At 48.1% G+C, this 13,438-nt stretch overlaps 1 protein-coding gene across 1 annotated transcript; it reads right to left on the bottom strand.

The window, feature by feature from the left end:
- Window positions 1-7,571: 7,571 nt before the first annotated feature.
- Window positions 7,572-13,220, bottom strand: Tmem247 (transmembrane protein 247). Its single transcript, XM_005354830.2, has 3 exons — window positions 13,104-13,220; window positions 11,990-12,319; window positions 7,572-7,931 (listed from the first exon to the last, which is right to left on the bottom strand). The coding sequence occupies exons 1-3, from the start codon at window positions 13,218-13,220 to the stop codon at window positions 7,572-7,574; spliced, it is 807 nt and encodes a 268-aa protein (XP_005354887.1).
- Between the last annotated feature and the right edge of the window lie 218 nt (window positions 13,221-13,438).

Genomic DNA, 13,438 nt, shown 5'->3' with positions numbered 1-13,438 from the left:
GAGAGAGAGAGAGAGAGAGAGAGAGAGAGAGAGAGAGAGAGAGAGAGAAAACGCGTGAGCAAGAGCTCGGAGTGTGTACAGCAGAGGATAACTTCAGGCAGTAACCCTCAGGTGCTGTTCACTTAATGGTTTCTCTTTTCTTTCTTTTTGGAGACAGGGTATGTCCCGAGCTGAAAACTCACCTAGGAGACTTGGCTAGCTGGCCAGAGCCCCAGGAATCTGCCTGTCTCCGCTCCCCTACCTTACCAGGCCCCTCTGTCAGCCAAGCCTGGCTTCTTTGCGTGGGTTCTAAGGAATGAACACACTTTACTAACTGAGCACTCTCCCCAGCCCTTGGGGTTGTTTTTGAATATGGGACCCTGTGCTGTTCTTTCTGACTTAGCTCACAAATTCAGGAGCCCTATCCTGCCTGTCACCCTCAGGTCTTACATTCAGGTGGACAACCCCCTTCCCTGTCTCCTCTCTCCTGTTCAACCCTGTTCTCCCCACCTCAGGCTTTTACCTCGTGACCATGGTAATCACAACCCAGTGAGTGAGGGGCCAACATCTCTAAAGGGCTGATGTGGGGACCTGCCCCCCAATGAGGCCTTTTGAGTGCACCATTTTGCTCTCTGAGGAACAAAAACACCTTTCCCCCTGGCCCCATCTCAGGCAGTGTGAGAAACTTGCAGTTTGAGCCAATCTCCTGCCTTACTCTCGCATCCCACAAAGCTTAGGGAATACAAATAACGAACCCGCAGCTGTGCCCCTTTGGCTAATTAAATCTAAAGAAGTCACAGGCTTTAAATTATGTAACAGGGATTGGCCAAAACAGCTTCAAATTGTGGGAGTCCTCACTGTTTTGCTGTGCCCTGTGGAAAAATCCCATCTTTTAATCATGCTTAACCTTCCTGAAGGAGCAGGGACAAGCTTTAAATAATGGATGGATTTGAGCAGGATTCCCCAAAGCTGCACGCAGGAGACATCAGAAAGCCTGGAGAGGTAGACACGGGCCTGAGGGATTCGAGAACTTTCTGGTGATTTCTGGAATGCTGCCTGAAATCAACTGGCTCCTCGGAAGCCCAGAGCAAGGACTGGTCAAAGAGCAGAGGGAGGAGGGACAGATGTGCAGCTTCCAGACTGGGCATCCTGTGGTGCTGCCAGCTCCTGCCAGCCTTTACCTGTGCCAGGACGAGGCCCTCGCAGCACTTCTAGGACCCACACCGAGGTCTCCTCACCTCATTTTCTGTCTTGTCCTTTTATCCCTCAGGAATGTCCTCCAGGCCAAAGTGAAGATCAGAGAAAAGAATGCAGTCTCAATCAGGGCAACAGTATCTTAGATGGGGTGGTGCCCATCACAGTGTACCTATCAGGCCGCTGCCCTGACGGTGAAGGACAGAGAGTTCTAGGCACACAGACATTCAGGTGAAACCAATGTACTCCGTGGACTTGGGAGCCAGGCTGCTGCATGTCTAAGGTGCTCCCAGGCTTCCCTGGCTCTACCGGCCCATAGGTCCTGGCTGCATGTTAGAATCAACCCGGGGCCTGATTCTAGGCTAGAAAGTTACCTCCAGACACAATGTCAGGTAAACTGTGTTAGCTACCAAAGCTCTAAGCCTTTGTTTTTCTCCCTGGGTTTCTAGATAATCTACAGGTCACTTAAATGAAGCCCAAGAAACTTAAAGGGGCGACAACAGGAAAGGTGGGGGAAGGGGCCTTAGACTGATGCCTGCTGCCCTTCCCTGCAGTAACCTACAGCAATCTGGGCCTTGGACTTGGGGTTGGCAATCTACAATATTCTATTTGGGGATCTGGCGAACTCTGGTGTCTTGTCCTTCCCCCGAGACCTACTTCAAGTGTTATTAGGGCCTCATTATTTGGGCCAAAGCAGAGTAGACCTTGGGAGTGACTTCTTTTCGTGAGACAGTCTTTTGAGGCTGGATGTAGCACCATGGATTCAGAGTGGATCCCCTGGCCAGCAGTGGGCTGTGTTCTGTGGGTCCTGAGTCAGGAAGGGGAGAGACTGTAGCCTTGGATGCATCTCTCGCAGTTTTGGAGGATGCCCAACACTGATTGGTGTGTCCCGCTAAGTCCCCAGACTGGGCCGCTGCCCTGATGGTGAAGGCCAGAGCAGTTCTAGGCACACCTGCATCTAGGTGAAACTAAGTCTTTCCCACTCTGGTGTGTAGTTGTGGCTGCTTGTGCTTGTCCTTAGGTAGACACAGCATGGGGCCAAGCACAGATTGGCTGCTGCTGGGCTCCCCCTGCCTGACTCAACCAACCTAGGCCTCTGACTCAGTCACTCCGGCCTCCAGAGCAGGAATGGTGGGCAGCTAGTTTCTTATTCAACTTGTCCTTTTGGAATTCTAATTTTGTTTAAAGATGCAAAAGTATTCTGATAAAAACTGTGCCAGGGAAGACAGAACAAGAGGTTCTTCTATCTTGTTTTCTTGCTGAGGCCATTTCTGTTTTAACTAGAATTTGAGCTCTTTGACAGAGAATCACCTGGGAAAATTACCCAGCTCTAGTCTAGGAACCCAAGGTCAAGATGCCCGCAGCTACCTTAACCTCCCCTTCTAGCTAACAGTTTATCTTAGCTTCTGATAAATCACCTGCTTGTGCAAATTTCCCCTTTGCAACTGCTGTGTGAGATGCCAGGGTGTGGTTTTTGCCTTTAAAAGACTTTTGGCTAGATGTTCACGGCTACACTTGGAATCCTGAATACCTGGGTATAGTCCCAGAGGACTGGAATAAAGACTTTCGATTGGCTGTAAACTGAGTGGTCATCTCTGGTGGGCTCCCCATATAAAACCTCATTCACTAACATGCCCTGTAGCTAGAAGTAGCCTGTGTTTGACCAATGAGATATAATCAGAAACCTGTGCTTAGGACTTTTTGGAAAGGCTTTTGTGTTTTTGTTGTTGTTAGCTTTTTAAAAAGATTTGGAAGCTGGGCGGTGGTGGCGCATGCCTTTAATCCCAGCACTCGGGAGGCAGAGGCAGGCGGATCTCTGTGAGTTCAAGACCAGCCTGGTCTACAAGAGCTAGTTCCAGGACAGGACAGGCTCCAAAACCACAGAGAAACCCTGTCTTGAAAAATCAAAAAAAAAAAAAAAAAAGATTTGGAGACTAGTTCTCTGTAGACCAGGCTGGCCTCGAACTCACAGAGATCCGTCTGCCTTTGCCTCTGCTGCTCCATCACTTCTAGTTAGGAACACCTTTAAAGGGCAGGCCTTCCTTGCCACCTGCTCTTGGCCAATGGACTTGGTACCTAGAGTTGTGGTAGCATTGCAAGAGAATAAGGCTGAAGCCATAGGAGAAGAATGAAAAACTGGGCGAGCAGTGGTCGCGCTTGCCTTTAATCCCAGCATTTGGGAAGCAGAGACAGATGGATCTCTGTGAGTTCGAGGCCAGCCTGGTCTACATAGTGAGTTCCAGGATTGGCTCCATAGTTATACAGAGAAACTCTGTCTCAGAATAAATAAATAATAAATAAATAAAAGCTGTTGTCATAAGGATAGTGGAGCCACCAGGACAGCGCCCTCTGCAATTTCCATTGTACCTTCACCAGCCTGGAGCAGCAAGGTTTGTATAAGTAGTAGTCTCTGGGTTTTGTTTTGCTTTTTTTTTTTTTTTTTTTTTTATATTTGAATTCAGTACTCAGACTCCAGACCTCTTAACAGCATGGTTCCTGACTAGCATGGGAAGGGAGGTCAGGGTAGGCAAGGGAGGTCAAGTGGGCACCGTTCCTGACTAGCATGGGAAGGGAGGTCAGGGTGGGCAAGGGAGGTCAGGGTGGGCATGGTTCCTGACTAGCTTGGGAAGGGAGGTCAGGGTGGGCATGGTTCCTGACTAGCTTGGGAAGGGAGATCAGGGTGGGCATGGTTCCTGACTAGCATAGGAAGGGAGGTCAGGGTGGGCAAGGGAGGTCAGGTGGGCACCGTTCCTGACTAGCATGGGAAGGGAGGTCAGGGTGGGCATGGTTCCTGACTAGCAATGGGAAGGGAGATCAGGGTGGGCATGGTTCCTGACTAGCAGGAGGGTCAAGGTTCCAGATGTGTTTTGTGGCAGGGAGGCTTTGTTTTTGTGCCACTATTCTTCTCTGTGAGCTTCAGGACTCAGTTTCCCAGAGGATTAAGTTCATATTCTGAGACCAACATCCGAGACTCTAAGTAACGTTAGGCTGGAGCAGCTGTCCAGCCTTCATCCCCCATCTGAGCAAGGACATTCCATGCCTTCTGCATAGATACACCTACGTGCTGATCTTGTGTGAGTCCTCCCTCCCCCTCCCCACTTACCTTTCCAGGTTTATGAACCCCTCCTGGGGGACAGAAGCTGCTTTTCTTTTACAAGAAGCCTTCATGCCTAAGATCTCTATGCTGTGAGCTCTCTTAAATGCTCTTGTGTTAAATCCACCTCACTAGGCAGAAACTTGGGAAGAGTCTGTTCTCCAGAGTAAGGCTCTCTGAACACTGGAATTCTCTACAAGCTGGTTCTGCTATGTCTCTGCCTCCCTGAGGTTTTGGCAAGCTGGCCTCCTTAAGCATTGAGCTGATTACTTGGTATTGGAGGCACGCGGAAGCTGCTAACACATTGACTTGTTGCTAGGTTGGTGACCATTTAGCTGTGTCTCTTTCCTGTCCTTTGTGTCTGTGTGTCTCCTGATTTTCTACTTTGCATTTCAACAAGGGGACTTGCCCTAAGTTGGAGGGTAAACATACAGAGTTGAATCTTCCTCAGCTCAGGTCCTAGACTCCTGGCACCAGACTTCAAACACTAGATCTGGGGCAGAGATCAAAATAGAGTTTGTATCTGGAACCCAGAGTGTGCCATAATAATTTAGTTGCTTAAGAGAATTTTTCTTTCTCTTAGGAAAAACAAAAGCATTTAGGTCCAATGTTACTAGGCAACAGGAGTGACAGGATAGCCTCAAGACACTGAGTTTTTACCCAGTGCCCACCTCTGTCTGTGACAGGTGAATAGGCAGGCCTGCAATTCTTTGCTATCCTAATCTTCTTGCCTCAGATTCATGCCAGAAACCTGGATCAAATAAGTGATCTTGAGAATTGACCCACAGCAAGCATCTCTATCACTGAAAGTTTAATGAGAAATGCCAGTTTTACCATTTGCAAGTTATAAGTGCCCATCACACACAGGCGTAAGTGGAGATGGAGGCATTGAACAGGGCGGAAAATGGCATGCTAATACATCCTGACAGTGTAGTCCCAAGAGGGTCTTCTCCGATTCATTCTGTGTCACTCACAGAACCTAGCCAGCTGGAACTTATTTCCACCCTTCTTAAGGCACAGCCCTGTGACAGGGAAGAGAGAGTTGGTAGAGACTCTCTGAGTGTTGCATCCAGGCTCGCTCTCTTTGCCAGTTTATCTCCTCATGTGGTTCCCAGTGCCAGAGCTGGCCATCCTGCTGCTTGGGCTGCTGGGAGCTGAGCAGGTGACAGTCCCTGCTGAGGCCAGCAAGGGGGAATTAGTTGCTGTCTGTGTGTGTGTGTGTGTGTGGGGGGGGTTATCCTCTTCTTTGTTGTATAGAGCTTGCAATTTTGCTTCTGGGCTCCACTGAGCCCTCTTCTGTTTACTTTGGAGACTGGTGAACAGCCCTGCTGCAGGAAATTATTTACCTTGATCTCTGTAAGTCATCATGTTTGTATTTACTTTTTTGAGAGTCTGTGCACCTCTGTGTGTGCATGTGCATGTGTGTGTTATGTATGTGGTATTTTTAGTTCTTCGCATTTTCCCATAAAATAGCCACGATGACTTTCCTCCAGGTTCTCCTCTTTTCTGGGTCTGGGGTGTGTGTGGCTGTATTTTCCTGCCTATCTTACCAAGGGAGACTCTGGCTGCTTTACAGCACCCTTTCCCACAGTTCTTAGAAACCTGTCCCAAGCTCCCTGGTGTGTGTGCGGCAGGTGTTAAGTCTGGAGCATAGCCCCAGTCCCTGGCATCCATCCCAGCCCCCTGGCCTGGGAGTATATTGGTCTGGACTCCAAATCCCAGGAGTGGTCAGGACCACTCCCACAGGGTATTTAAGTGGGCTCCCAGAGGAGAAACACGTGGTTCCGGGTTTGCATGTGCTCCCCCCTTTCCTGTCTCCCCGCCATGCGCTCGGCCACCCGTATTTAATAAAACTGTGGGCATTTTAATTTGGTTTGATTTGACCTAATTGGACTTCTTTGTGCCTGCAGAGTTGCTCCTTATTATTTTTTCCCTAACAGCAGGGTGGCAGCGGCATGCCAACGTGTCTTCCTTTTAATCAGTTGTCTGAAGGCTCAGGCCAAACGCAGAATGGCCCTTGACAGCATGTGCTGCCACGATGACATGTTTGCATAGCCGGGAGGGCCCCGGAGTCTTGGCTCCTATGAGGTCCCTGTAGCAACTGCAACAAATAACTGTGGGCTTGGTGGCTTAAAATAAAAGGGCTTTCTTCCTTTACAGTTCTGGAGTTCAGAAGTTTAAATTGCATTGACAGGGCTATTCCTTTCTCTGGAGACCCTGGAGAGAATTCATATACTGAATGTTTCCAGCCTCTAGAAACTGCCCAGTTTTTTTAAAAAAAAAATTTATGTGCATTGGTGTTTTGCCTGCGTGAATGTCTGTGTGGGGTTGTTGGATCCCCAGGAACTGAGTTGCAGACAGTTGTGAACTGCCACATGGGTGCTGGAATTGAACCTGGGTCCTCTGGAAGAGCAGCCAGTGCTCCTAACCACTGCACCGTTTCTCCAGCCTTTCCCCCCATTCCTTGACTTGTGGCCTTGCATCACTCTGACCTTGAGGATGGCTCCCCACACCTGTTACGATATTGGGCCCACCTGGAAAATGCAGGCTCGTTCCCATGTCAAGAGTCTTGGACGTGTCTCAGAATTGTAACTATGTAGGCAGGAATAAAGACATTCTAAGATAGACCAAGAGGCATGTGTGCTCCCCATTTTGGCCATCAGATTACCAAAACAATAGACGTTAAGAAATTTAAATTTCCCCAGAAGTCTCATACTGGGAGAAGAAAGCTGAAGGCTGGAGCCGCCCCACAGGAGAGCTTGCTTCCTGGAAGGAGACATCATATAGTTCTGCGCTCCTCCAGACCTTCCAGGGGAGACTGGCCAAGACAGCAATGGGCAAGGCCACACCCAGGCTGCTTACTGATGCACATCTCTGGCTCTCTACTTGAGTCTAAACTTTGTGTTAGAACCCCTAAGGTGGACCTCTTCATTCGTCCCTCTTTCTAATGTGGTCACATTGAATAAATCTCCATTTTCTGCATTTTATTACTGTCTACTTGGCCCGTAGAGGACAGGTGGTGAGCTTCAGTTTGTGAAGGCTGCCAGGACACAGGATCTGAACTAACAACCTTAGAAACTGTCTCTTTTGTGAGCTAAAGTAGCATTCTCAAGATTCTGGGGGTTGGGACAAGGACATTTGTGTTGGGGGAGGGGCCCACTTTAACTTTACGATTTAAAGGGAAAAAAATCAATACTGTATGAGTGTGTGTGGATGCGGTGGTATCCAAGCCAGCATCGCCACTCAAGTGACGATGATTCTAGAAAGGTTTTCAAGGCCATCCTTGAAGATCCACCCCTGAACCTCAACCTTTTAACTTCTGAACTTCTCCCTTGGTCACAGTGAGAAGCAGGCTGAAGGCAGTGGCCTGGCCAGGTGTCTTCACGCACAGGTGGCAGCAGCTGGCAGCTGTGCCATCAGACAGGTTACAATGGGCGGGGAGGAGTCCTGCCAGTGGTGGAAGACGCAAAGGCACTTGGAAGTAGGACCACAGGGTTTTAATTAAACACAGCAAGATGGCTGCGAGGCAGAACAGGTAGTGCTTGGAGAAGAGGAAGAAGACCATCTCCTTGGCAACGTAGATGATGTGGATGAAGATGAAGCAGTAGAGGAACATGGCGAACTGGTTCTGGGGGAGCAAGAGGTCCTGGAGGCCTCCCGAGAACTGTGAGGAGAGAAGACAGCACAGCTGGTGGCCACACCTGCTATGTTTAGGCCAAGATGCCCTGAGCTAGTGAGAAATATTAGTTTAGATGTATTCAGTATTATTGAATTTATTTATCCATTCATCTTTGTCTCCCCTTTCCTTTCAACCACTTAGAAAAAGAAAACTATGGAAGGCTCCATATTCAAGCCCTCCCCCCAAGATTTTATAAATGAACCATAAGTAAAACACTTTTAGAAATGATTCCCAAGGGCCCAGGCCTTAGATACATCATTGCTGAAAACAGCTTCAGACCTGTCCTGACCCTGACGGTGACCTCAAGGGCGTCACCGAGTCATAACCCCCTTCCCAAAATCATGAGGAAGAGTGAGAAATGATAAAATAAATCCTAGTGAGGTCACTGTCACCTAGACAGATCTCATTCATTTTGTATCTTGAGTTAACCTTATTTTTCCTGACCCTGGGCAGCAGGCCAATGCTGTCCTTCCTCTGCCCTGTCTTGCCCAGCTGGGTTACCATGTGAACAAGTTCTCTAGGGCTCCAAGTTTCCCAGATCTGGACTCTGGTTCTTAGCAACATTCTTTGGATATTGTCCCCTAATGGCCTAGTTTTTGGGACAGTGGCACTCTGAAGGCACACCCTTGAGCTCAAATGAGCATCTCAGACTCCCTGTGTCTTGGCACATGTCACATGGTTAGTATGTGGTCCTCCACCGTGGGATTTGCTCTCTCCTGGGGCAGGTGGCCAGAGTTCCAGGCTCCCTGAACCTGCAGAAGTTGGGTTTCAGGATGGGTCTGACTGTGAGTCGCTCTTTTCTGAAGTCAGTAACTAGAGTCAGACCCTATTTTGTCATGGGTGTATGAGGCAGAAGCCAATATAAATATTCTGGTCTGAGTTCAAGAATTTGCCATGGTTTCTGCTCCACAATACTTTTTAAGATGCCATATTTTAACAGCTAAATGGCAAAGGCCAAGATGCCCTAAACTAGTGAGAAATATTAGTTTAGATATATCATTGAATTTATTTATCCATCCATTCATCTTTGTCTTCCATTTCCTTTCAACCACTTAGAAAAAGAAAGCTATGGAAGCCTCCATAATCAAGCCCACCCTAAGTTTTTGTAAATGAACCATCAGGAAAACACTTTAAAACTATTCCCAAGGGCCCAGGCCTTAGATACATCATGGCTGGAAACAGCTACAGAAGTGAGAAAGCAATGATATCAAGACATAAAACTAAAGGGATGGGAAATGATTCCAACTCTGCTGTCTCTAAGGCGAACAGCAAGGAAGGCAGGAGACCAGAGGAAGAAATTCAGTGTTCTCTAGGCAGGGTAGTGCTCTGTAGGCTGGGGCTCTGTGCCATGACCTCTGCCACACTCTGCAGCCTGCATATGTTTAGCCTGAAATGAGGACAGAGGGAAGTTATGATGTGTGGGTGTATGTGTGTGCATATATGTGTGTGTGTGTTTATATGTAATGCTCATATATATGCATGTACATATGTAATATGCTGATACAGTGAACTCTGTCTTGTTCATGTTATATGTATATATGTGTGTGTTTATACAATTTTCATATATATGAGTTTATATATAAAATGTTTATATATATAATTTACTGATAGTGAACTGTCTTGCTTATATATATATGAACACATATATACATATGCATGTACATATATACATATATCATACCTGTTAAGCTTTTCAAGACACTGCCCATGGCCTATCTTTTAAGAAGTAGAGGACTTTGGGTTGGAGAGATGGCTCAGAGGTCAAGAGCCTGGTTGCTCTTGCAGAGGTCCTGAGTTCAATTCCACAAGGTAATTGTAATGAGATCTGATGCCTTCTTCTAAATTAATAATTATATAAATCTTAAAAAATAATAAAAGAACCAGAGGACTTTATGATAAGGATTTTCATGTCACCCATCAAGGAGAGGCATTCTTCCAATTAAAAAGAGAGAAATAAGTAGGGAGGGATAGGCCTACCACTGTTGATCGCTAATTTTCCCTGTCACCTGGTCAGGACCTGGAAGTGCCTAGTGCAGCACCTTTAGACATGCCTGTGAGGTCTTCTAGGTTAGGCCTACTGAGATGGGACTTCCCACCCAACTGTGAGTAGGCTCCCGTGGGTTGGAGTCCTGGACAGAGTGAAAAGGTTATCTGAGCCCCAGTCCTGACCTAAGCAGCGGGACCAGCCTCCTAGGGCTCCTCCCTGGAGCCGTGAGCGCAAACCGACCCTTCCTTCAGCTATGTTTGTCAGGGCGTCTGTCACAGCAACCAGATAAGAAACTCTCACAAATAGCATGCCTGATTTAAATAGTTTCTGGTTCAAATCTGCAACTATTTCATCCTTGGACATTGAGAAAAATCTAAGAATGTACAAGAAATGGAAAATATCATCGAGTATGTATGAATTCCAGAGAAAGGCAAATGTTTTCTAGATAGGAGGGAAAAATGTATTCCTGATGTCCCATTCAATAAGCTTGAGTTGGCTCAGTAATATCATTCAATGTACACTTAAGCAGGTATCTTGTGAGCAAGAAAAAATAATTAGGAAGCCAGCATGTGTTCACTGAGAACAAGTCATGCCATAGAAACCCATTTTCTCTTTAAAGAATTGGCCAGTCGTTGGGTCAATGTAACACCTTATTCTGGGAAGCCATTCGACACGGGACTCAGGGCAGTTTTCTTGGGCAAGCTGCGGAAATGCGAGCTGGGGAGAATGTACCGGCACAGTGTTGATTGACTGCACCCCGATAACCTGTGGTGGGATCTTGCAGTGGGATTCCCTTTGGGTCAGCTCCTTCTCAACAGTGATAGCAATCACTTAGATGAGGACAAGCTTCTCAGAACCGAGGGTGACTCAGAGCTGGGAAGCTTAGCTAATAAATCACATCCCAGTGAAACCGAGAAGTGGTGAGCGGAGCTGCTGTGTGCGGGTCAAGAAGGGAACTGTATGAGTTCATAAAAATGCTAGCAGCCAACCATTACTGAGCGCTTTCCTAATGCGCTTGCTCATTTCAAAGCGGCTTGTGTATGCTCGCTCAACTTACGCTTCACAATGACCCCATGAGATAGGTTTGACTTTAGTGTTGAGCAAGTTCAAGGGGGATTAGTAATATGTTCAAGGTTAAGTGGTTAACTAAAGCGCTAGAGCCGGGGTTTTTACCCGGAACCCATGACTTTAGAGAGCAGGAAGCACCATTTGGAAGTGGTGACGTCATTCGCCATGAAGTGCTTAGAATGGTCTGGTCACAGTGATAAGTACCTCACATGACACTTCATCTCATCTTGTCCTTTGAAACAAGGATTCGCATAGCCCAGGCTAGCCTCAAACTTGTTATGTCACCTTGAACTGATCATTCTGCCTCACTTCCGGAGTGCTGGGATCCTGGAGGCCCCACATGTGGTTTATTTGGTGCTGGAGACTGAACTCAGGGCTTCAGGCATGCTGGCCAAGCGCTCTACCTGCTGAGCTAGATCCCCATGGCTCAGATGATCACTCTTGTCCCCATTTAGGGCTAGAACGGGCTGAGTAGGGGTTGAATACACATTTCTCGTGAAAACAACATTGCATTAGTGGTTTTCAGGCAGAGTGTTCAACAGAGAAAGCTCAGACCTGAAAGGGAGGTGATGGTTCTGTTGGCATCCTGTGGTCAGATGACGAGGGCTGCTGGGTCTACTACTGCATCTTGAGAGAAAAACAAGTGGTGGAAGACCAGTCGTGGTGTGAGTATCGGACACAGACTGTTAAAAGCGGTGCTGGGTAGAGGATGTGGTTTCGGGGTATCTCCTGCTCTCAGTTCTCTTTGGAGACTTGAATCTCCTTTAACTTGGAAGCCCTAACAGAGTTAACCACACGGGACGTGATCTCAGACCACCCTGCAAACTGACTCAAGCCACCAGGGGCTGGAGGCAGCTACGAGGTTGCTCACTACCTCTCAGCCAGACCTGGGGCTGGCAGGTAAGGCGCATAGCCAAACAGATACAGCGAGGTCTGTCTTGCCAGGGTCCACGGGGATGGCCCTTGGCCCTTAGCACTACTCTGCTACCTGGCGAGGCAAAGCCTGCTGCTGCTGCTGCTGCAGCTGCTCCATCACCTCCTCGTGGTGCCTCTGCCGCTCATTCTCCTGGTGTAGATACTTCAGGCGTGTCAGCTCAAACTCCATGCGCACCTTCTCCAGTTCCATTGCATTGTGGTGTTCTGTCTCCAGGGGCAGGGGCAGCTCCATGGGTTCCTGTCCAGGTCCGTCGCCAGCCTGACCCTTGGTGGTATGGCCAGACTTTGGGGACAGTGACTTAGGGGTCCCTGGGCAATCTCTGTCTTCACAGGTTTCATTCTCTTCCAGGATGGGCAGTTCTAACTTTAGGGGTTCTGCATCCTAGGATGGGGAAGAAGGGGTGAGATGATGGTGGAGTCAGTGTGGGGCTCCCTAAAACCACATCCTCAGCTCTAAGCCTCAGTTAGCCTGGGGTGTGTTACAAAGAGTATCTAGGCTAGGGAATGGTGGTGCACACCTTAAATCCCACCCAGCTCTTGGGAGGCAGAGGCAGGCAGATCTCTCTGAGTTCAAGGCCAGCCTGGTCTTCAGGGTGAGTTCCAGGACAGCCAGGGCTGTTACACAAAGAAATCCTGTCTTGGAAAACAAAGCAAAACAAAAAACCCCAAAACAAACAGTATGCATTTAGAGACTCAAGAACAGAAAGCAAACTGCCATGAAGGCGTGGTCCCTAAAGTTGTAACTGAAGGCATTGATAGGTGAGGTGGGCATCTGCTTAGGTAGCAGTTCTTATCACCAGGGAGGTCACTTTCATATTTCCCACATTTTACCTAACTGTTAGGCATCGGGCCTTTCAGGGACTCCAGGTGGAAGAATCCTAGGGTCTGTGTTGAGAGAACCAGTCAACACATGTATATGTCTCTGCACACAGAGAGAAAGAAGGGTCTCAAATAGAGAGATAAGACAGTTTCATGTAACATTACAATCCCACGACGGGTTGTTGGTTCTGGAGGCAACTGGATACCAACTATGGGGATGAGACCCAGTCCTGCTTTTCTTGGCATCTGAATCTCATAGTAATGCCTTAGACTGTAAAGCTTAGCGTACCCCGCCCCGCCCCCGCCCCATGGAATGTCTAGGGCAATCAAGAGAGGCATCCTCTTACCAAAGAGGCCTTTGACTTTCCTTCGGGCATGTTGTCACCAGGTGCCACCTTGGAGAGGGTGGGGCAACTTTCTCCTGCCCCGTGTGCTCCCATCATCTCTCTGTCCTCTGTTGCCATCCAGATAACCACAGTGCTGCCAACTAGGGCCAGAGGACATATTTTGAGACAGTAACATTTGGCTTCACCAAGTTCTGGTGACCATCATAATCCCTTATCCTCATAATAGCCACATTCTACCAGTTGCTAGGGCACTTTTGGTTAGAGGCTGTCACACTATTGAGGAGCCATTGGTAAGAATGGCAGGTTGGGGGCAGCAAGGTAGTTCAGCCAGTAGA

Source organism: Microtus ochrogaster, chromosome 16 (genome assembly GCF_000317375.1).
Source record: "Microtus ochrogaster isolate Prairie Vole_2 chromosome 16, MicOch1.0, whole genome shotgun sequence".
Lineage (NCBI taxonomy): Eukaryota > Metazoa > Chordata > Mammalia > Rodentia > Cricetidae > Microtus > Microtus ochrogaster.
This window is presented reverse-complemented; position numbering and strand designations above follow the sequence as displayed.

Coding starts and splice junctions, on each gene's coding strand:
- Tmem247 (XM_005354830.2), bottom strand. CDS start 13,220: ATGGCAACAGAGGACAGAGAGATGATGGGAGCACACGGGGCAGGAGAA. Junction 12,320..13,103: donor GAAAGTCAAAGGCCTCTTTG/GTAAGAGGATGC, acceptor TCCCCATCCTAG/GATGCAGAACCCCTAAAGTT. Junction 7,932..11,989: donor AGCAGGCTTTGCCTCGCCAG/GTAGCAGAGTAG, acceptor CTCTCCTCACAG/TTCTCGGGAGGCCTCCAGGA.